The sequence below is a fragment of the Cnephaeus nilssonii genome (genome assembly GCF_951640355.1).
Source record: "Cnephaeus nilssonii genome assembly, chromosome: 10".
NCBI lineage: Eukaryota > Metazoa > Chordata > Mammalia > Chiroptera > Vespertilionidae > Cnephaeus > Cnephaeus nilssonii.
Window position 1 is genome coordinate 1,489,926 of NC_137081.1, and position 22,273 is coordinate 1,512,198.

At 49.3% G+C, this 22,273-nt stretch overlaps 1 protein-coding gene across 3 annotated transcripts in view; it reads right to left on the reverse strand.

Moving 5' to 3' along the window:
- Nucleotides 1–213: 213 nt before the first annotated feature.
- TFPI (tissue factor pathway inhibitor) overlaps nucleotides 214–22,273 on the reverse strand; it is a 31,508-nt gene continuing 9,448 nt past the window's right edge. Inside the window, exons 2-8 of one of the 3 annotated variants that reach the window (XM_079783153.1) lie at nucleotides 18,316–18,439; nucleotides 14,289–14,486; nucleotides 11,598–11,627; nucleotides 9,722–9,898; nucleotides 8,373–8,438; nucleotides 1,398–1,577; nucleotides 214–544 (exon numbers count right to left, since the gene is read on the reverse strand). In XM_079783153.1, the coding sequence (XP_079639279.1) occupies nucleotides 459–544; nucleotides 1,398–1,577; nucleotides 8,373–8,438; nucleotides 9,722–9,898; nucleotides 11,598–11,627; nucleotides 14,289–14,486; nucleotides 18,316–18,427 (849 nt within the window). In that variant the 5' untranslated portion in view covers nucleotides 18,428–18,439 and the 3' untranslated portion in view covers nucleotides 214–458. Of the gene's footprint in view, nucleotides 545–1,397; nucleotides 1,602–8,372; nucleotides 8,439–9,721; nucleotides 9,899–11,597; nucleotides 11,628–14,288; nucleotides 14,487–18,315; nucleotides 18,440–22,273 lie in introns of all 3 variants that reach the window. The other 2 variants (XM_079783152.1, XM_079783154.1) reach the window with 2 other exon arrangements.

Here is a 22,273-nt window from a genome sequence, read left to right on the forward strand (position 1 = left end):
TTCTTCATCTCCTCGCCTTCCACAGCCAACTTGATTCTGGCTAACTCTCCTTTTATTCTTGCCACGAATATGTACAGTCCACCTTTATTTCTCCTTCTCTGTCTGCGGCTTCTCCCCCCATTCTCCCCCGTCCTTTACGCAATTTTCTCTGCATCACTGGTGTGTGAAATGCTGTGGGGGTGGGGGTGTTCAAAGACAGTGAGGCCTGGTGTGTTTTTTTTTTAAATTAAATCTTTATTTTTATTTTTTTTACAAGTGTATTTTTATTGATTTCGGAGAGAAAGAGAGAGGAGGGAGAGGGAGAGAGAGAGATAGAAACATCAATGATGAGAGAATCATTGATGGGCTGCCTCCGGTCAGGCAAGACGTGACTGCTTTTTTAGAGCAGTTACAGGTTCACAGTAAGACTGAGGGGGAAGGAAGTGGAAATCACAGTGAAATGCTTCATCTGAACCATTTTAGTAGATTTCATATCCTATTTCCACTGAATGCTTTCTTTTTTTCGTTGTCATGAATCTTCGTTTGGGTGTTCTTTTGAAGGAAGCTACAAAAGGAAAAGAAACAAATGTATGCATGATGAAATGGCTTATTGTGTTACTTTATCTAAAATTTCCTCTGTTTCATTTTAATTTTTTATTTTATTATTGACAGTATTACAGCTGTCTCCCACTTTCCCCCTCTGCCCACACCCCCAAGGTCTTCACCGCACTATTGTTTGTGACCAGGGACTATGCTTATGGTATGCAAATTCTTTGGTTTATGTCTCCTCATCAAATGATCTTTGAGTGTTTAAAACTAAAAAGAAAAGTTTGATTCATGTAGGAGTCTTTAGTTTGTATATATCTTTGTCCAGAGCAACCTAGTTCTAAGGATGGCCCTTTGCATCTATAAGAGCTAGCCAAATGGATAAACACGTTGTTGATCTTTGCTATTTATTTTCAGGTAGGAATACATGATCGTTTTATTAAAAATGTGAACATATGGCTGTGTATGGTTGGTGGAATATGGATGCTTTTACTTACATATTAATGCTATTCTATAAACATGCATAATTTTTCTATTCAGAGAAGTAATGTTTAATTTTGTGCATTGTAAGGAGCCACACATACATTTGCTACAATCCTTTAAAATGGAATTTTAGTATGCGAGTATTAAGAGGATAAAATGATTTTTAAAAATTAATCGTTTTTCTATGAAGATGCATGAAGAGGAATGGCAGCTAGCTGACCCGGCAACATTCTCTCAGCGTCCTTGCAGAGGGAACGCGTATTAGCTACACCGGGATACCTCGTTTCCCACAGGAAGTGGGACCGACTGCATGGTGTTTCAGAGGTGGAGAGCCATTCAGGCGCCCAGACGGGCGCTGCCAGGCCCTCGTGGGGCGGGGGCGGGCCCACCTTTCTTGCAGGCCTTGAGACAGGCCCGCTCCGAGACGAAGTTGTTCTCGTTGCCCCCGCAGCCGCTGTAGCCAAACGCGAGGCAGGTCCCCGCCTCGGAGTCGTAGTAGAACCTGGTCACGTTGGCCGTGCACTGGCCTCTGTCCGCCCCGGTCAGACACCAGGAGGGGGTGCTGAAGTCTGAGGACATGAAGAGAACAGGCTCTGTCATGACATGACAGGCCATCAGCAGCGATCACGTGACTGTGTTTTTTAAAATACATTTTTATTGATCTCAGAGAGGAAGGGAGAGGGAGAGAGGGAGATAGAAACATCAATGCTGAGAGAGGATCATGGATCGGCTGCCTCCTGGGGATGGAGCCTGCAACCCGGGCCTGTGCCCTTGACTGGAATCGAACCCGGGACCCTTCAGTTCGCAGGCCGACGCTCTATGCACTGAACTAGACCAGCTAGGGCTGGCTTTCTTTGTTTACTTTCCTATTTATTTCAGGCCCTATGCACTTAAATTTTCAAATTATATCATAACGTCTATTACATAACACATGTGAGACTACTTTCACCTAATGCAGGTGCTAGAGTGATGCCGGCTCCCTCCGGGGAGCGTCAGGGCTGCGGCGGGGTCCGTGTCTGCTGGGATGGAGCTGCTGGTTCCCTGCAGCGAGTCCGTCCAGCAGGGAGCGTGCACCTTCCTTCCTTAAGAAGGCAGAGCGGCGCACCTGGGCGGGAGCCGACACCCGTGTGTGTGTGTGTGTGTGTGTGTGTGTGTGTGTGTGTGTGGCGGGGGGGAGGGGGGAGCAGGCGGGGGAGTGTGCGCCAGGGGCCTTCTGTGTGTTCTGGGCGGTTTTGCTGAGTGGGAAATGCAGAAGGCAGGCGGCCAGGGCGATGGAAACTGAAAGGTCACGGGGGACAGACGGTAGGAGCCTTGTCTAGACAGGAAGGCCTCCCGCATTAAAGAAGCAGAAAACGAGGGTAGATAATTTATTGGGTTGGATTTCTTTGTTCGGACCAGTGGTTTTCAAAAACTGTGTCGCAAGAGCTTATAAAACAGGCGATATTGGCTGCTTAGTGAGGGCGACAGCTGCCGTCCGGTGTGAATGCCCGTCTTGAACCATAAATGTACGGGTCATATAATGGGGTCTCATCTCATTGGTCACATCACATGATAAGGGTGTGTCTGATTGCTTGATTCTTGGTACCAGAAATCCTTATAAAAAAGTACAGGTACCTGATTTTTTAAAAAGCGACTTTGGAAAAAAAAAAAAGGAAAAAAAATAAGTCACTTTGGAGCCAAAAGAGTAGGTGATTACTATTCTTATTATTTTTTGTAAATCAATCAAAATTATACCTATTTTTTGTCAGATTGGCAGAAAATACAGTTTTTGGCGTGCCACAGGATTTTAGGGACTAGTTGACGTGTGCATGCGATGAACACGGCTGGAAACCGCTTGTCTAGGTGCGGCCTGACCAGTGGTTGGAAGCCAGCCACCTCCATCGGGGTCTTCCACATTAACCACCGGAGAGGAGCCGTGTAAGCCGCAGTGTGAGACGTGTGCGTACAACTCATCTATACTAATGAATCTATACTAATAAAAACGTGATATGCTAATTAGACCGGACGTCCTTCCGGACGACCTTCCCGACAAAGCTGGGGCTGTGGGGGCAAGGCAGAGGGGTGGCCGCCTGGGCGGCGGGGGCGGAGCCCCTTCATGAATTTCGTGCGCTGGGCCTCTAGTTTTAAGATAATTCTGTCTTCTTGTGCCTTTGAAAAAACTTTCCTTCATGTCACGTCTGCAAAATTGAAAACCTTGTAAGATTGTAGTAAAAGGTGGGAAGTGATGTTTTTTAGTTCCTGGATCAGCTTTTCAGGAAGAAGGAGATTTTAAGGAGCAGAGGAGCTAGAGGGGGCCGGGGGGGAGGAAAGTAAGCAGGTCAGGCGTGCCCGGTTGTTGGGGGCACTTGGCAAGCGCCAGGCGCCTGCGGAACAGAGGCATATAAAGGACCATGCATCACGGCTCTCCTGTGCGTGGCCTGCCTCACCCGCTCCCGAGGGGAGATGGGGCTGTGCATTCTGCCGGGATCAGCAGCATCCAGGCAGACGGCCGCGTGTGCGATGGGGAGAAACCCGTGTTTAGAAAAGACAGAGATGTTCAGTGTTGACGTCGGGGGAGGGCCAGTCCTGTGTTCTGCCTCCCCGTCCCGTCTGTCCAGGAGTCCGACTCTGCCTGGGAGATGGGCCCCGTGAGCATCGTCTCCCTCCAGGACCACACGCCGCCTTATTCATCCCCCCACCCAGCCTCGGGGCAGTCCGGGCCGGAGGAGGCTCCCAGCGCTGGCTGGACTGAACTGAGATGAAGAAGTATAATCTCTACCTCAGGGTATAAGGCAAAGTCGGAAACACGGGTTTGCAAGTCCTCTAACTAGGAATGTTTCAAAGACACAAAACGTTTATAATAATGCTATAATTTTATAAGTGCTTTATGTTATTTGAGACAATAATAATACGAAGTAATTAAACGAAGATACTTCAGATCAAGGTCATGGGCTTTAGTCGTATTAAAAATTATCACTAATAAAATGTGTATAAATAATAGCTCTGATTATTTTACTTATTTCCTGCTATAAACCTCCATTGACACTGGGTAATCATTATCATAGAAAACCTCAAGCCCTAGCTGGTTTGGCTCAGTGGATAGAGCATTGGCCTGAAGACTGAAGGGCACGTGACCAGGTTGCCAGCTTGGTCCCCAGTAGGGGGCGTGCAGGAGGCAGCCAATCAATGATTCTCTCTCATCATTGATGTTTCTATCTCTTTCCCTCTCCCTTCGTCCCTGAAATCAATAAGATATATATATTTAAAAAAAGAGAAAACCTGAAATATTGATGCTGTGTGTAAACAGTGGGTAAAAAATTTTACATATGCCATCACAACCTTATAAAACTTTTAAGAGATATTACTTCCCAGGTGTAACAAAAGAGGAAGCTGAGGCTGAGTCGTGTGATTTTTTTCCAAGGCCACAGAGAGAGTTGGCAAATAGCAGAACTAGCCTTTCAACCCACATGTTTCTGCCCATCAAGCCAACCCTCTTAACCACTCCGATGTGTCACCTGGAACCTAACTAGAAAATAAAAATAACCGAGCGAAGGTCTTTTAGCAATTACGTTGTCACACTTCCCCTCTCTACTCGATCCCCAAATCTTCTCCCCCTGGAGCTGGGGTTCAGAATGTCTCAGATGCTGCTGCCCTCAGTCATGCGCAGGGAGCTGGAATGCATCAAGTCTGAGCAGGAGAGAGACAGCTAATCCAAACGGATCATCGGACGAGGGGCTGGCGACAAGTCGGGGGACAGTGAGGAGCCAAACAGTATTCGGAGAGCTCAGACCCTGGGAGGCAAGGGGCATTGGGGGGTCGGGCTGGTGGGGGGCTGACCCTGGAATAACAGGCCGGACTTCCTGGCCTTTCTGCACTATGTGGTCACACGGGCACTGGCCAGGCAGAGCCACTGGAGGCATTAAGATGTGAGAAAACCAGGAACCTCCTGCCACTGTGTCCCTAGAAAAGGCAGAGTTGGGGTTTTTCTATCAGCACCCATTTTATATCAGTGCTCCCCGAATTCACTGCTGCAAGGACTGTCCGGTATTCAAGAAGGAAAAGGTCAGGCATTGAATTCCACACAGCGCCAAGCATCCCAGGATTTCTTAACCTGTTCCTCCGCCATTCCGCACTTGTCCTATACAGTCAATCCCAAATTCATATTTCAATAGGGGGGTTATTTTATTTTAAATATAATTTTATTGATTTCAGAGAGGAAGGGAGAGGCAGAAAGAGATAGAAACATCAATGATGAGAGGGAATCATTGATCAGCTGCCTCCTGCATGCCCCCTACTGGGGATGGAGCCTGCAACTCGGGCATGTGGCCTTGACCAGAATCGAACCTGGGACCCTTCAGTCCACAGGCCGATGCTCTATCCACTGAGCCAAACCAGTAAAACAAGAGGGAATTTATTTTAACAAAGAACATGTACCATCCAATGAGTCTTAATCTACTAGAGGCCCGGTGCACGAATTCGTGCACAGGTGGGGTCCCTCTGGGTGGCCTGCAGGGATCGGGCCGAAACCCACAGTCCAATGCCATCTACAGCTCCTACCTGCCGCTCCCACTCATCCCGGCCCCACTGTGCCTGCCACGGGCTCACACCCAATCAGTCCCGATCGGGAGAGGCTGTGCTGCCACAGCAGCACTCGCCAGCCATGAGCCCTGTGTCTGGCGCCCTCCTCAGGGGAGTGGCCTGCGGGATCAGGCTGAAACTGGCTCTCTGACATCCCCTGAGGGGTCCTGGATTGCAAGAGGGTGCAGGCCAGGCTGAGGGATCCCACTAGTGCATGATCGGGCCGGGGAGGGACCATGGGAGGGCTCCAGGGCATGTCCGGCCCATCTCGCTCAGTCCCAGTTGGCCAGACCCAGCAGCAAGCTAACCTACCAGTCAGAGCATCTGCCCCCGGTGGTCAGTGTATGCCATAGTGAGCGGTTGAGCAGCCTTAGCATACCATTAGCATATTACCCTTTGATTGGTTGTTCGGTTGTTCTGCCGTTCCGTCTATTTGCATATTACTCTTTTATTATATAGGATTAGTGTTTAGTTTGTATTTTATTCATTGTTGGATACGTGTTGATGTATGGTTGTATGACAGTCACAGGCATAAGAAGTGCATTCTGCTCTCTCCCTTGTTCATGTAAAATGAGTGTCATTCAGAACAGCTTGGTCTGCGAATGCACAGCCTGTGATTTTTCTCTTGTAAAGGGATCTGCGTGTTGGTTAAGTTTTAGAAACACTTCCCTGGAGAACTCTTGTGACGGGGCAAACCAGTCACCTGTTAAAAAGCAGGCCGGCCCGGAAGACAGGGGTCGGCCAGAGGCAGGGGCGGGGGACTGTGCGTGGATGGCGGTCCTGGCACGAGGAAGGCTCTTTCTGTGTCTCCCCATCTCCCAGGAAGGAGTGTGGACACAGCCTTGTGTGAGGTCTTGTCTATTTGGGAGGCAGCTGCTCAGAGCTCAGTTGTGAGGGGGGGCGGGTGGGGAGGCTCTGCGGGAGTTTCTAGCTTCTGGGTCTGAGACACGTTATGAAACACAGGCTGCCTCTGGGGGGCGCTGGTGGGGGTGCTGAGTGGGCTTTGCAGAGGGAGCAACAGTTCTGGTGGATAATGTGGCAAGGGGTTCAGCTGTGCATGGGAAACAGTTTATTCTCGTGTTATTTGTTTACTAGAAGCCCGGTGCACAAAATTTGTGCACGGCAGGGGTTGTCCCTCAGCCCAGCCTGTACCCTCTCCAATCTGGGACTCCTGGAGGGATGTCCGACTGCCCGTTTAGGCCCGATCCTGGCCTAAACGGGCAGTCGGACATCCCTCTCACAATCCAGGACTGCTGGCTCCCAACTGCTTGCCTGCCTGCCTTCCTGATTACCCCTAACTGCTTCTGCCTGCCAGCCTGATCACCCCCTAACCACTCCTCTGCCAGCCTGGTTGATGCTTAACTGCTCCCCTGCCAGCCTGTTTGCCCCCAACTTCCCTCCTCTGCCAGCCTGGTCACCCCTAACTGCCCTCTCCTGCAGGGTTGATCACCTCCAACTGCCCTCCCTTGCAAGCCTGGTCCCTCTCAACTGCCCTCCCTTGCAGGCCGGGTGCCTCCCAACTGCCCTCTCCTGTTGGCCATCTTGTGGTGACCATCTTGTGTCCACATGGGGGCAGGATCTTTGACCACATGGGGGCAGCTATATTGTGTGTTGCAGTGATGATCAATCTGTATATTACTCTTTTATTAGATAGGATAGAGGCCTGGTGCACAGGAGGGGGCCAGCTGGTTTGCCCTGAAGGGTGTCCCTGATCAGGGTGGGGTTCCCTTGGGGCGTGGGGTGGCCTGAGCGAGGGGCCTGTGGTGGTTTGCAGGCTGGCCACGCCTCCTGGCAACCCAAGCAGAGGCCCTGGTATCTGGAATTTATTTTCCTTCTACAATTGAAACTTTGTAGCCTCCTGCTCGCTCCGTGGCCGCAGCCATTTTTGTTGGGATTTATTTATCTTCTACTAGGGGCCTGGTGCACGAAATTTGTGCACGGGGGGTAGGGGGGTCCCTCAGCCCAACCTGCCCCCTCTCACATACTGGGAGCCCTCAGGGGATGTCCTACTGACGGCTTAGGCTTACTCCCCACGGGGAGGGGCTGCAGGGCTGTGAGGCAGTGGGGCCTCGAGGGCCAAGACAGCAGCTGGGGCTACTGGCCAAGTTCCTTGCACGAATTTTGTGCCTTGGGCCTCTAGTATTAATATATTAACATACTAACATATTAATACAATAATTATAATAATTATATCAGTTATATTAAGTATATTAATTGTATTGTATTTCTTATGTTATATTTTATTTCATGTTCTCTCAGAGTCCCCTATGATCTCTGTGACTACCCACCCCCCATCCCTATCTTTCCATCTCGTGCCTGTGCCACCTGGATTTCTGAGCCCGTGTGAAGTTTATTGCTTTTTTTTTGTATATCGTGTCCCAACATGTTGAAAGACTGTTAGGATAAAACTAATTTACGCATCCAATTGCAAAGCCACTTTCCTGTCAGGACATACATATTTAAAATAGATAAATCACATCTTGAAGCATCTCCTTTTGTTCCCATGAATGTTCCGTTTGGGTTACATGCGTGTTGGGGTCCACACGCGGAGGACTGGAGTCTGGACAAACAGGCCAGGCTGGGCGGGGAGGCAGGAGGGGTGTCACTGGACAGAGCGCAGAGCTGAGTGACCGGCAGAAACAGAAGTGACCAAGCTTACCGCTCCTCTTCCGGGAAAAGTGGAGAAGTGGTGACAGGACACCGAGAGTCTGAAAAGCTGGTGTAACGTTTTAAAGCACAGTTCTATGTGCATCCACTTCTGTTGTTAACATGACATTTTCTAGCAGAAATTAAAATAAAATTCTTACCCCCAACTCTGGCATTCTCCTGGGCAGCGCGGGGTGTGGAGGAGACGGGGGGCGGGGTGCTGTCATCTGCGGGAGAAAGGGCAGCCAGTTAACATGCGTGACGCGGTCCCAGCTCATGCTCACAGGACAGCCACGCCAGCAGGTGTATGAGTAACAGTAAACGCCAGGAGGCATACCCACAGGCTCTGTTAAATCAGGGGCAGCGGGCTTTACACACGTGTGTGCACACATGTAAACTAAGATGATGCCTCCAGGAGCAATTCTGTGGTTCTCAGTAAGATAAGCATGAGCGTTCCTGTTTGTCCCTCCTTTAATACATGTCACGGGCACATTTAATACATGTCACGAGCACATAAAACGGGTCGGTTTTCAAGGTGGGAGGGTGCAAAGAGCTCTCTGTCCTCAGATGGTTGTGAACGCAGGAGTTCGGAGCCCTGCTCTTGTCCCTCAGTGATAACGCAGTTTCCTCAGGAAAGAATATGGAATAATGGAGCATAAGCATGTTCATGGAGCATGGAATAATGGAGCATAAGCATGTTCATCTGGGGAAGCCATGTTCCCTGAAGTCAGGTTGGTTACATCCCTGTGCTTTAACACATTTCCTTCACTGACTCTTTCCTATCAGATTCAATGAAGGCCAACGCATCCCGTTGCTATGGGAATGCACACATTGGGCGCGCTGGTCCTTAGGATGCCTTGTGTTTTAAAGAAGGAGTTCTTACCATTTGCAACAGCATGGATGGACCTGGAGAGCATTATGCTAAGCCAGTGGTCGGCAAACGGCGGCTCACGAGCCACATGCGGCTCTTTGGCCCCTTGAGTTTTTAGCAAAGGCCAGCTTAGGAGGATCCTAATTAAGTTAATAACAATGTACCTACCTATATAGTTTAAGTTTAAAACATTTGGCTCTCCAAAGAAATTTCAGTCGTTGTACTGTTGATATTTGGCTCTGTTGACTAATGAGTTTGGCGACCACTGTGCTAAGCGAAATAAGTCATTTGGAGAAAGATAAATATCACATGATCTCACTCATTTGTGGAATCTAATGAACAACATAAACTGATGAACAAATCAGATCCAGAGACAGAGAAGCATCGATCAGACCATCAAACCTCAGAGGGAAGGCAGGGGAGGGTGGGGGGAAAGGGGGAGAGATCAACCAAAGGACTTGTATGCGTGCATTTGAGCCCAACCAATGGACACAGACACCAGGGGGTGAGGGCATGAGCGGGAAGGATGGGGGAGTAATGGGGGAATAAGGACACATATGTAACCCCTTAATCAATAAAGGAATAAAAAGAATGTTTTAAGGCTTTAGAGGAAGCACAGGAAGGGAGAAGAGCACGCACCCCGGGCCCCGCAGGCTCGCTGGCACTCGGCCTCCGTCTCGAAGTTGTTGCGGTTCCCGCCGCAGCCCCCAAACACGAACTGCTCGCAGCGCCGGGTGCGGTGGTTGTAGAAGAAGCGCGTGAAGTAGGCGCGGCAGAACCCCACCTCCGCCTCCAGCGAGCAGAAGCCGGGCCGCCCTGGGGGTCGGACACACGCAGGTCAGAGAGCAGCTCTCCTGGAGCCGCTCCCTAGTGATGTCACATGCACACGTGGCCGTGCGCTGCAGTCGTTTAGGAGCGAACAGGGAGAGCTAACGACCACAGGTGGCAATGCCACACCGCACAGCGTTCCCGTGGCCCGGGACACCTGCTGCGACAGGTGGACTCGGGCAGGTGCAGCTCTGACCGCACGTGGTCGCCACCGGGTGTCCACGTCCTAAGTTTCCCGCCGTCATTAGCGGGGCCTTCACTGCCAACTGGCTCATGATTTGACAGAACAAGATCCTGGGCTCCTTTACCCTTGGTTGGGAAGTACACAATATCATGGCAAAACGTGGTTTACTTATTTTTCTTATTTAAGTTTACTAGAGGCCCGGTGCATGAAGATTCGTGCAAGAATGGGCCTTCCTTCCCCTGGCTGCCAGCACCGCCTTGTCTCCAGCCGGAGCCGCCTTTCCGCCTTCCCACGCTGCCCAGAGGCCCGGAGCGGCTGGGGCGCTGCAGAACGCCTGGTCATTGCCATGGTGACATGGCCGCTAGGCGCCTGCGTATGCAAATTAACTCACCATCTTTGTTGGGTTAATTTGCATACTCACTCCTGATTGGCTGGTGGTCGTCACGAAGGTACGGTCAATTTGCATCTTACTCTTTTATTAGTGTAGATGTGTATCCACATTTAGGGAAATCTACAAATAGTTCATATGTTCTAGGTGTGAGGTCTCATTGGGAGAAAAGTGTCATGTGTTTCTTCACTAAGAAATTTCAGTCGCCCAGCTGGTGTGGCTCAGTGGCTTCCACAAGCCACATGACTCTCACTCTTCAATTTTGTTTGGGACTGCGTATTTGGCAATTGTCTCAACTAAGCTTTCTTTCAAAAAAAATTCATGCCCACAGTGCTCAGATATATAAAGTGGCATTCCTATTCAATCTGTATACAAACACTAAATAATATTGACAGAAGCAATTATGTATTGTTAAACATCTCTACTTCTTCTTGGTGATCGTTGACAACTCAAAGACATACATCCAGTGAGGGTCACATTGAGTAACATTTGCCAACGCCACACAACACTGAGATAATCCAGAGACAAAGTGAGAGCTAAGGTACGAGGGCAATACCGAAGCCACTCTTCGGGAGACGTGGCATGCCATGTGTGTGGCCCGTGCTGTGATTCATCTGATACTAAATATCACACGCATTGGGACGAGAGCAAACACAATGTGTGAAGCCTTCCCTACCACACACTATGCCTGTTATTTCTAACTTTTCGTTGTTTCTACTAAAAACACTATTTTAACCCTGGCTGGTTTGGCCCAGTGGATGGAGCGTCGGCCTGCGGACTGAAGGGTCCCGGGTTTGATTCCAGTCAGGGCACATGCCCGGGTTGCAGGCTCAATCCCCAGTAGGGGGCATGCAGAAGGCAGCCGATCAATGATTCTCCCTCATCATTGATGTTTCTATCTCTCTCTCCTTCTCCCTTCCTCTCTGAATTCAATAAAAATATATTAAAAAATAAATAAAACACTATTTCAAAGATCACATAGATTTATCATGCACCTCATGTCAGAGAAACATAAGAATTGAATGCATAAATGAATTGTACTAATAAGTAAATTATACTAAGTGATTATTCTGATTATACTAATTATGCTAATAAGCACATAAAGGAATGTTCACCGTTTATCCCGATCTGTGCCTCCGTGTCATCTGAAAGAAAAAACAATAAATGGGTATCAGTTATCACAGTCGATGGAAGAATGCTGTGAGTTCAGCTTAACGAACCAGGACGATGTGCTCATTACCATTAAAATTATTCTCACAAACAATGTCAACACATTTCTTTTGATGTTCTCTAAGCAGTAAGTTATTTTCAATTATTGTAACCATGACGCCATCTCATTTTATCATAATAATGTCTCTATGTTCAAAGGTCGAACACATTTACAAAAATGAGAATGCACGGAGAAATACTCAAAATGTTGATGATTCAAATAGTTATGGGCTACAACTTGCTTCTTTTGAGAAGTTTCTATGTTTTTTCTCCTTTCCTTGTTAATACAGAGGTTAAATTTTGAATATTTAGTCCATCTTACGTGCCTTGCAGAAACCATACTTGGTTATAATGTATCATGCTTATATTGCCATGACTTTGAGTTGCTGTTATTTTAAGATGTTGGGTGTGACTGTAGTTCTGAGGGACATTGGCTTTGTGGTTCTCGTTCTGGAATTGTCTCTGTCTGGCGTGAGAGTGAGGTCATGCTGGCGTCATATCATGAATTGGAAAGGCTTCCCTCCTTGATTTTCTGAAAGTCTGTGTTGGATGGTGTTGGCTCCCTTAAATGTTTTCCAGGATTTACCCATCAAGTCCTCTAGCCCTGCAGTATCCTCTGTTGGAAGTTTTTTATTCACAGATTTAATTTGTTTGCTAGAGGGAGCGCTGTTCAGGCGTTCTATTCAACAGCAGCGCTGAGTTCCCGGGAGTCAGCCTCCCTCTGCAGAGAGCCAGATATTTCCCAGCTCCCAGGGCGACGGGTTATTTGAGCAGCTCTGGTTAGTTTTGTTTAGTAGATGTGTTCATTAAGGATCATCGACCTAAAGAGTGATGCCAATTGCTATGGCGTGGGTCATGTTTGGCTTTCAAGGATCTGCTGTGGTTTTCCTCAAGTTGTTAAATGTATCAGCACCAATTTCTTAGTAAGATTCCCTTATTATCGTTTTAACGTTTATAGATCCATATCTATGCTTTTCCCTGATATTGGTCATTTCTTCTTATTTATTGAGGTTTATTTCTATATGTATTTTTTACTTTTTAAATTTTTTATAAAATGTATTGGGATGACATTGGTCAACATGAACATATAGGTTTCAAGTGTGGATTTCTATGTTATAAGATCTTTATCATCTCTCTCTCTCTCTCTCTCTCTCTCTCTCTCTCTCTCTCTCATATCTACTTGGAACTTTACTACTAGTATTGATAAAAAAGGTACATCTTGACCGGCCAGAGTGCCTCAGTGGCTGAGCGTCAACCTATGAACCAGGAGGTCATAGTTTGATTCCCGATCAGGGCACATGCCTGGGTGGTGGGCTCAATCCATGGAGGCAGCTTATCCATGATTTTCTCTCATCATGGATGTTTCTATCTCTCTCTCCCTCTCCCTTTCTCTCTGAAATTAATAAAAACTACATTTTTAAAAAAGAAATAGCTAACCGAAATTGAAGAATTCTCTGATTCTCCTGTTTCTGACAGGGCGTTCTTGGAAACCTCTGAAGTTGTGTGATTGAGGCATAGACTTAGCCAGTGAGGATTATTGTGTTGTCTTGATTCATTGTCCCACATTCTTTCTCTTGTGAATGTTTCTGTCCTGTTGTCTACATTTGCTAATCATGTTTAGGGGTAGTGCTTGCGTGGTTGACCTTCTCTCACCCCTTCCCTATTTACATTTGGGTCTTTATTTTTAAAACTAGAGGCCTGGTGCACAAAATTCGTGCATGGAGGGGGGAGGTCCCTCAGCCTGGCCTGCACCCTCTCGCAATCTGGGACCCCTCGGAGGATGTCCAACTGCTTGGTTTAGGCAGTCGGACATCCCTCTCACAATCTGGGACTGCTGGCTCCTAACCGCTGGCCTGCCTACCTGCCTGATTGCCCCAAACCACTCGCCTGCCTTCCTGATCGCCCCTAAATACTCACCTGCCTGCCTGATTGCCCCTAACCACATGCCTGCCTGCCTGATTGTCCCTAACTGCCTCTGCCTTGGCCCCCGCCACAGTGGCTTCATCCGGAAGGATGTCCGGAAGGTCTTTTGGCTGTCTGGTCTAATTAGCATATTACACTTTTATTATTATAAATATCTTTTCCGTAGTTAGTTCTGGATTGTTCGGTATTAAGTCTAACAGATGGCTGGCAATTGGAGTGATTGCACAGTCACATCGTACTGTCGTGGTCGCTAAGGGTCCGTATAAATCGGTAGCTGTTTGTTTTCTACTTTCCACCTGTTCTTTGTTCTGTGTCCCTCTTTCCTTCCTGATAAAGTCTAAGTCCATGTGACTAATCATGTCTGTCCTGCAACTCAGAGCTGCTGAGTTCCACTCACTTCCTTGCAGATGTAAACCCTGTTCTGCAAACTAGACGTCATTTCTTCCATCTTATTATGCAGACAGTAAGAGCGTCAGACAGTAAGCAGGCTTTCTCTAGTTTATAGTGACTGATCTGAAAGCGGCGAGCAGGAATGCCGGCGATGTGAAGATGTGAGAGAGAGTCTTGGAAAGGATAAAATGGTGGACACTTATTTGTTTCTAAAAGGATCAAATCTCTGATGAGATGGAAGCGCCGCGAAGGCGTGTCCCCTCCGGGGCAGCACCCGGCAGCACCTGCGAGGCATCGCTGTCTGCACTCCTCCCGGCTCCCGAAGCGGTTCTCGTTGCCTCGGCAGCCCCCGTACACGAAGGCCTCGCACTGGCCGGTGAGCACATTGAAGAAGAACCTCGGGAGCGAGGCCCTGCAGGGGCCGGTGTCTGCTCGGTACGCACAGAACTGGTGAGCCAGGCCCACCTCGGGGGACACAGGACCTGCAGGGAGAGCGACAGCTGTCACACCGGACCCTCCCCGCACGGTCCTCGCGGCCAGGGCTTCCTCTTCAATGGCCCTGCCTGACCTTCAGAAAAAGAACAATAAACAGGCTGCTCTGAGAAACCATCAGCGTTCTCCACAGCTGTCAGAGCTAAAGCTCATCAGCTCACCAAGCGAGAGAGGCTTTCTCAACTATGAAACTTCAATGGGCTACTCAATCAATACTAATCAATAATTATTATCAACTCATAACAGATGAACAAACATTATTCATGGCTAGTTAATAATTATTAATTCTAAGTCATTAATAATCAGCTATTAAAGGAAAATGTAGAACAGTTTTTCTAGACTCTTGTCATCGCTCGCACGTTACCAATGGGCTGGTGGAACTGAGTAGTAATTGTAAGGTAATGTGTTGGCTTTATACGTAAGTAGAGACCTCTTTTTAAATTCAGCCATTTAAAAAATATATTTCCCATTACCATTTATCCCCTCTATACCCACATACAGAAAACCCAATAACATTTTTAAATTTGATTTTTATCAAGTTTAATAATATTAGCAGAAGCCTACTTTTAAGTAAGTGGCAGTTGTTAATAGAATCTACAAGTAAGACAGAGTGAAAACTGGAATTGGTGCAAAATGACTTAACAATTTGCCCTGTAGGGGCAGCAGTGTTCTGTGAAATTAGAACTGATAACTAAATATGTTCAAAAAAGTGTTTTAATGCACCACACATAATTTACTTTGAAAAAAGAAACATGGATGCATGCCACTTTAATATTTTTACATAAAACATTTTAAAAACATGATATAAAAGATAAGTTTGTACATGTATGATCATGTAGAAGGAAAATCAATTTTAGATTCCCTGTAGTTTCAAAACTGAATTTTTGAAAGAGAAAAGCTGCATATCATAAAAGTTGAATTAGATAATTTTACTAACTTTCTCCTACTCTTCATATTTTTGTTCTAATAATCAGTTGAATTAATGTCAAGTATTAGTCATATTAAAGTAATGTTAAAAATCTTCATAACAAGATAACTGGAATGTTGTTTTTAATTTTCTATATAAGTCATAAAGTGATACGTAGGCCTTGCAATCCTGGAGTGGATAAAATGTGGCTTTCTAGACATAAATGGGCATTGTGCTATTTGATTCATTCGACACCTTGGATGGACATGTGAATTTTATCTAAAACACTAAGGCAGCTTTTAATTTTTAAAAATTGGAGTATCATTTACAAAATGCTACATCAACCTTTTGACTAATTTGATAACCGAATTGACTATTCTCATCCATTAAAAGAAATTGAACCAACGGGAATGATAGAATGGTAAACTTTCAGACTTAAAGTTTAATAAGGTAGATACCATGTACCAGATTTATAATAACACACAGATCTTTATCTACGAAAGACAGCACCGAACCTAAGTTGCCATATATATGCACAAAAACTTTTTCTTATAAATCAACAATTTATGAGATTGGTTCTCATCGGTGATCCCTCTAGCTTTTATTTGTAATACATTTAATAGTCCTTATCATGCCAATTCTTTTGCATTTTCTGTATTAAGGATATACCTACTCAAGTTCAACCTGCTATTTGGTAGGTTTGCCACCAGGTGGCGGCAGTGCCCACAAAAAGGAAAGGACAGCCTGGTGGTAGTTCTAGGAATAACAGCTAAATGTTTTCTGAGGAATAACTGTGCCTCCCACAGTTTGTCATTATTTCATTTAATCACCACAGCAAACATGACGTAGGCATATGGTCTCCATGTTACAGTTTACAAATGGAAAGTGCAGAAGTTAGCTGCTCACTCGGCCCTGAGGGATGACGTGGGAATGGTCCCGTGTGGCTCTGCAGCCGGTGTCGCCCACGTTCTTGGTGAGCAGGTGACGTGGTCAGAGACCCGTGCGATGGAGAGGCGGAAACTGGCTCTTAGGGAAGCGTATAGGCCTGATTACATCATTTCCACTCAATCATTTTTCTCTCTAAAATTCATTTTATAGAAACAAAAGAAAAGCTTTCAATGATGAAAGCAGGTGATATTTTTACACCAATTTCCTAAGGAAAACACTAAGGACTAACTTTCATTGACTACGTTTTATGAATGGTTAGCTAATTACTCATCTCGCCGTTCCCATTTTTCCTTTGTGAATCCCGGATTTTGCCCAATGACCGTGACCCACACTTGGGCTCAGCGACCCTGAGGGGGGCGGGGAGGGGCAGACATAGTTCCTGGCACCCCGCTCAAGGGGGATGGGAGTCAGTCCCGTTTTCATTGCAGACTTGGGAGGAGCCATCTGTGTACATTATTGATTTCAGAGAGGGAGGGAGAGAGATGGAAACATCAGTGATGAGAGAGAATCATGGATCGGCTGCCTCCTGCACGCCCCACACTGGGGATGGAGCCTGCAACCCGGGCATGTGCCCTGACCAGAATTGAACCGAGGACCCTTCAGTCGCAGGCTGACGCTCTATCCACTGAGCCACACCAGCCAGGGCAGGATCAGCCTCTTTGAAAGTCAATCATCTTGTGTTGAATGTGTGTTCGGGGTGGCAGCAGCCCCCTCTTTCATGGCGGGGGGGACTCAGAGAAATAGTCAGCAAGTTGGGGTGCTGAGCAAACGTGTGCGAGCTACTTGAGCTTGTCTGCAGGACTGTGAAACTCCTGAGACGTGAAGGTGAGGCGTGAAGCAGGTGTGGGCAGGGACAGGGACTGACTAAGGCCACGAAACCGGAAGGCACCCAGGGCAGTGCCGTGGGGTCGAACGTGAGCAGCCAGACCGTGCACAGGTGGCCGTCGCTGTCCCGATTTCTTGTTCTCTGCCCCCCCGTGTGAGGATCCTAGCCTCCCCCCGCCCCCCGCCCCCCCCATGGTGTTGGAGGGAAGGCCTGTGACAACATCTGGGACGGTGTCCCTGGCTGTGGGAACCCTCCCTGGCCTGGAACGTGCTGGGAGCCCAGAGCCCGAGTAAGTTTCTTCCTGAGGATCGGCTGCGGCTTCCCCCCCGCGCCCCCGACGGCAGCTGGCCCTTCTCCCAGAGGAGCCAGCGGACACGGTCCCTTCAGCCAGGCGTGTCTTTGCGGTGGGAGCAAAAGGCTGGGCTGCTGGTTCACATCATGGCTCTGGGCCCGGGTCGGGAGCTGACAGAGCGCAGGCCAGTCTGCACAGCTGTGTGGCCAGCCCCACGGGCACGCAGGCCTGCCCGGCCCTCCACCTGGTGAAGGTGACCCCCGCCCCCCACGCCCTGCCCATCCTCCCTCCCCGCCAAGGGACGTCCTTAGAGCTCATCACCGCGGTGTTGATCTTATCATCCTCGTGTTTCTGAGAAGTTTTTCTATCTCGTCCCCCCGGCAGGTTGGACTGATGGGAAATAGTTGACGAATGACTTGGGAGAGAAGCAAGCTTTTCTATAACAGGGCAGGCCATTATTTTAATTAAATAGTGCAATTCTGGAAAATGACTTCGGCCTAAAGTGATAAATGGCACCTCCCAAACGGAATAGGTTCGGATATGGGATCGGGTTTAATTAAAAGATTAATTAAAAACTAAACAGCAGGAACTGGAAAAGACACACAGCCAGGCCGCTAACGGGTCTTCAAGTCCCGCTTGGTGCCCAGCAGGGGGCGTGCAGGAGGCAGCCAACCGATTTCCCTGACCCCTCTCCCTTCTCTCTGAAATCTATAAAAATACATTTTTCAAAAGTTTGAAAAGCAAAGCACAACAAAGAAACAAGCACCCACCAAGTTCCTGCTCAATGGGAGCTTCACGGCACGGTTCGATGATGCCGGGGGCGGGGGGGGGGGCTGTGCAGGTTACCTGAGCCGTCCGCGTCCTCCTCGTCCTCCCTCTCCGGAGCAGCGTCCAGGGGGCGGAAGGCACCGCAGAGCAGCAGACACACGGAAGCCCAGAGGAGGGGTTTCTTCCTCATTGTGCGCCACGTCTGCAACACAGACCGGGACCTGGTGAGCCACGTATGTAACACGGGCCAGGGCCTGGTGAGCCACATATGTAACACGGGCCAGGGCCTGGTGAGCCACATGTATAACACGGGCTGGGGCCTGGTGAGCCACGTCTGTAACACAGGCCGAGACCTGGTGAGCCACGTATGTAACACGGGCCGGGACCAGGTAAGCCACGTCTGTAACACAGGCCGGGACCCGGTGAGCCACGTATGAAACACAGACCGGGACCTGGTGAGCCACGTCTGTAACACTGACCGGGACCCGGTGAGCCACGTATGTAACACTGACCGGGATCCGGTGAGCCACGTCTGTAACACAGGCCGGGACCTGGTGAGCCACGTCTGTAACACAGGCCGGGACCCGGTGAGCCACGTCTGTAACACTGACCGGGACCCGGTGAGCCACGTATGTAACACAGGCCGGGACCTGGTGAGCCACGTCTGTAACACTGACCGGGACCCGGTGAGCCACGTATGTAACACTGACCGGGATCCGGTGAGCCACGTCTGTAACACAGGCCGGGACCTGGTGAGCCACGTCTGTAACACAGGCCGGGACCCGGTGAGCCACGTCTGTAACACTGACCGGGACCCGGTGAGCCACGTATGTAACACAGGCCGGGACCTGGTGAGCCACGTCTGTAACACAGACTGGGACCCGGTGAGCCACGTCTACAACACAGACCGGGGCTGGTGAGCCACGTATGTAACACGGACCAGGACCTGGTGAGCCACGTCTGTAACACGGGCCGGGACCCGGTGAGCCACGTCTACAACACGGGCCGGGGCCTGGTAAACCGCGATCTAGAGCAGGAACCACAGGCCTCCTCCCAACGCCTCGCCTCCAACAGGCCTCCTCGTCATCTGTGTCACCAATGCCGTGGCTCACACGTCCAGGGAACACGCAAATCACATTCAAGTGCACGGGTCACAGTGCAGCCTTGGAAATGCCAGTAAAACGGTGAGACTGGGAGCCTGGTGCTGCTGTCAGCCGGCTCAGTGTGCGTGATGGCGATCAGCGAGGACAGATCCACGGACGAGCACAACCAAAGATTTCCAGGCAAACTGCATCCTCAAAACACGCGCCACAGCAGCTGACAGACAACATTAATTTATAAAATAAAATACCGCCTCCTCCCCCACAAAGACCCGTTCTCACAGGCCGTTCCGTACGCCCCTCGCCCTCACGGCCTTCTCTCTCAGACAGGGAGACGCACATTGTGACTCTTCCTCGCATTTTCCATGGAGGCAACTTTCAGTCCTGAGCTGTCTTCCCTCTGCTCTGGTTCTTTTTTTTAAAGAAACACATTTTCTAAAATTTCACCTTTAAAATGCATTTCTGTTTTTCGAACCAGTTCCCTGACCAGGCCTCCCATGAAACAGCGAACAGAGCTGCCTGCCGGGAGGGGAGACCCCCTGATACTGTCACAGGCAGGGAGGGGAGACCCCCTGATACTGTCACAGGCAGGGAGGGGAGAGACCCCCTGATACTGTCACAGGCAGGGAGGGGAGACCCCCTGATACTGTCACAGGCAGGGAGGAGAGACCCTGATACTGTCACAGGCAGAGAGGAGAGACCTCCTGATACTGTCAGAGGCAGGGAGGGGAGAGACCCCCTGATACTGTCACAGGCAGGGAGGGGGGACCCCCTGATACTGTCACAGGCAGGGAGGAGAGATCCTGATACTGTCACAGGCAGAGAGGAGAGACCCCCTGATACTGTCAGAGGCAGGGAGGGGAGAGACCCCTGATACTGTCACAGGCAGAGAGGAGAGACCTCCTGATACTGTCAGAGGCAGGGAGGGGAGACCCCCTGATACTGTCACAGGCAGGGAGGGGAGACCCCCTGATACTGTCACAGGCAGGGAGGGGAGACCCTGATACTGTCACAGGCAGGGAGGGGGGACCCCCTGATACTGTCACAGGCAGGGAGGAGAGAACCCCTGATACTGTCACAGGCAGGGAGGAGAGACCCCCTGATACTGTCACAGGCAGGGAGGGGAGACCCCCTGATACTGTCACAGGCAGAGAGGAGAGACCTCCTGATACTGTCAGAGGCAGGGAGGGGAGACCCCCTGATACTGTCAGAGGCAGGGAGGGGAGACCCCCTGATACTGTCACAGGCAGGGAGGGGAGACCCTGATACTGTCACAGGCAGGGAGGGGGGACCCCCTGATACTGTCACAGGCAGGGAGGAGAGAACCCCTGATACTGTCACAGGCAGGGAGGAGAGACCCCCTTATACTGTCACAGGCAGGGAGGGGAGACCCCCTGATACTGTCACAGGCAGGGAGGGGGGACCCCCTGATACTGTCACAGGCAGGGAGCGGAGACCCCCTGATACTGTCACAGGGAGGGAGGAGAGAGACCCCCTGATACTGTCACAGGCAGGGAGGGGAGACCCCCTGGTACTGTCACAGGCAGGGAGGGGAGACCCCCTGATACTGTCACAGGCAGGGAGGGGAGACCCCCTGATACTGTCACAGGCAGGGAGGGGAGATCCCCTGATACTGTCAGAGGCAGGGAGGGGAGACCCCCTGATACTGTCACAGGCCGGGAGGGGAGAGACCCTCCTGAGCCACACCGGCCAGGGCAGTCTTAGTAGCTCTAGACTTTTGGGGTTGCAAGAATCAGAAGCCAGCTCCGACAGTTTAGGTCAAAAGATCATAAGCTCAGTTCGAAGCTGGAGCTCAGGAACACCCAGATCAGGGCCCACCCCCACCCCCCGAGCCCTCAGGGCTGCTGTGCTCCGTAGACAGTCCCCGGGGGCGATGCCCGCGCTCGGCGGGTTCCGGGTCGGTGTTGGGGTCTTGCATCACGTCCTGGGGATCTGCCGGAGATATGCTGGCTTTGAACCACCGCTGAGTGTACCATCGGTGACAGATCGGCCTCCGTCAGTGTAAAAGCATCACCGGACTACTTCCCTTACTGCTTGACCACATTGTCCTGCTTTAGGACTTACTTACCACATTTTCTTTCTACAGAATTGTAAGTTTTACTATTTTACCTGCTTCCCATAGGATGGATGTTTTGTTGCTCAGACAACTCTAGCCTCTCTTCCGAAAGGACTTGTAAACTCTTCCACCGTGCGTTCCGTCTTCCAAAGTTTGTCACTGTTCAGTGACCCGACTCTTATAATTCATTTAAACCTTCCTCGTGTAGAAGCCGCTTAATGAAGTCCTGGCCGGCCCGGGCACGGCCATCCATCAGCGGCTGGCACACTGACAATACGAGGTCCTGATTCGTCGGCCCAGGAGGGTGCCATCAGGTCTCCTTCAAACATCTCCCGCAAAACCATCTGTTAAGTGTGACTTAGCAAGACACACTGTGACAGCCAGTCCAGGCATCTATTCGAGTTTATCTGTTACAGAGGACAGGTTCGTTTTCAAGAAAATTTAAAGATGGAAATTATTAGTATCTCCTTCAAATGTCTGAGTAGAGGTAGATGTTCCATCGTCTTCTTTTTAAAACCACGTATAATTTTTGCACCGTGATCAGTAAGTGGTCATACAAGTTTTGGGGGTGGGCCCCTCTTTTCGATGTATTGGCTTCAAAGTGTCTTGCTAAGTAAACGTATTTCCAAACTTACATGACCAGGGGCTGTGTTCCCACAATATGGTTTTGGAGCATATCTTGAAAAATAATGTTATAGATTAGAAAAAGTTAGTAGATTTTCTGAACCAGAAAAATATTTAAAAAGTATGATGCACTTCGTGCTTTAATAAAATCCAGGATAGGCCTGGCTGGTGTGGCTCAGTGGTTGAGCATTGACCTATGAACCAGTAGGTCACATTTGGATTCCTGGTTGGGGCA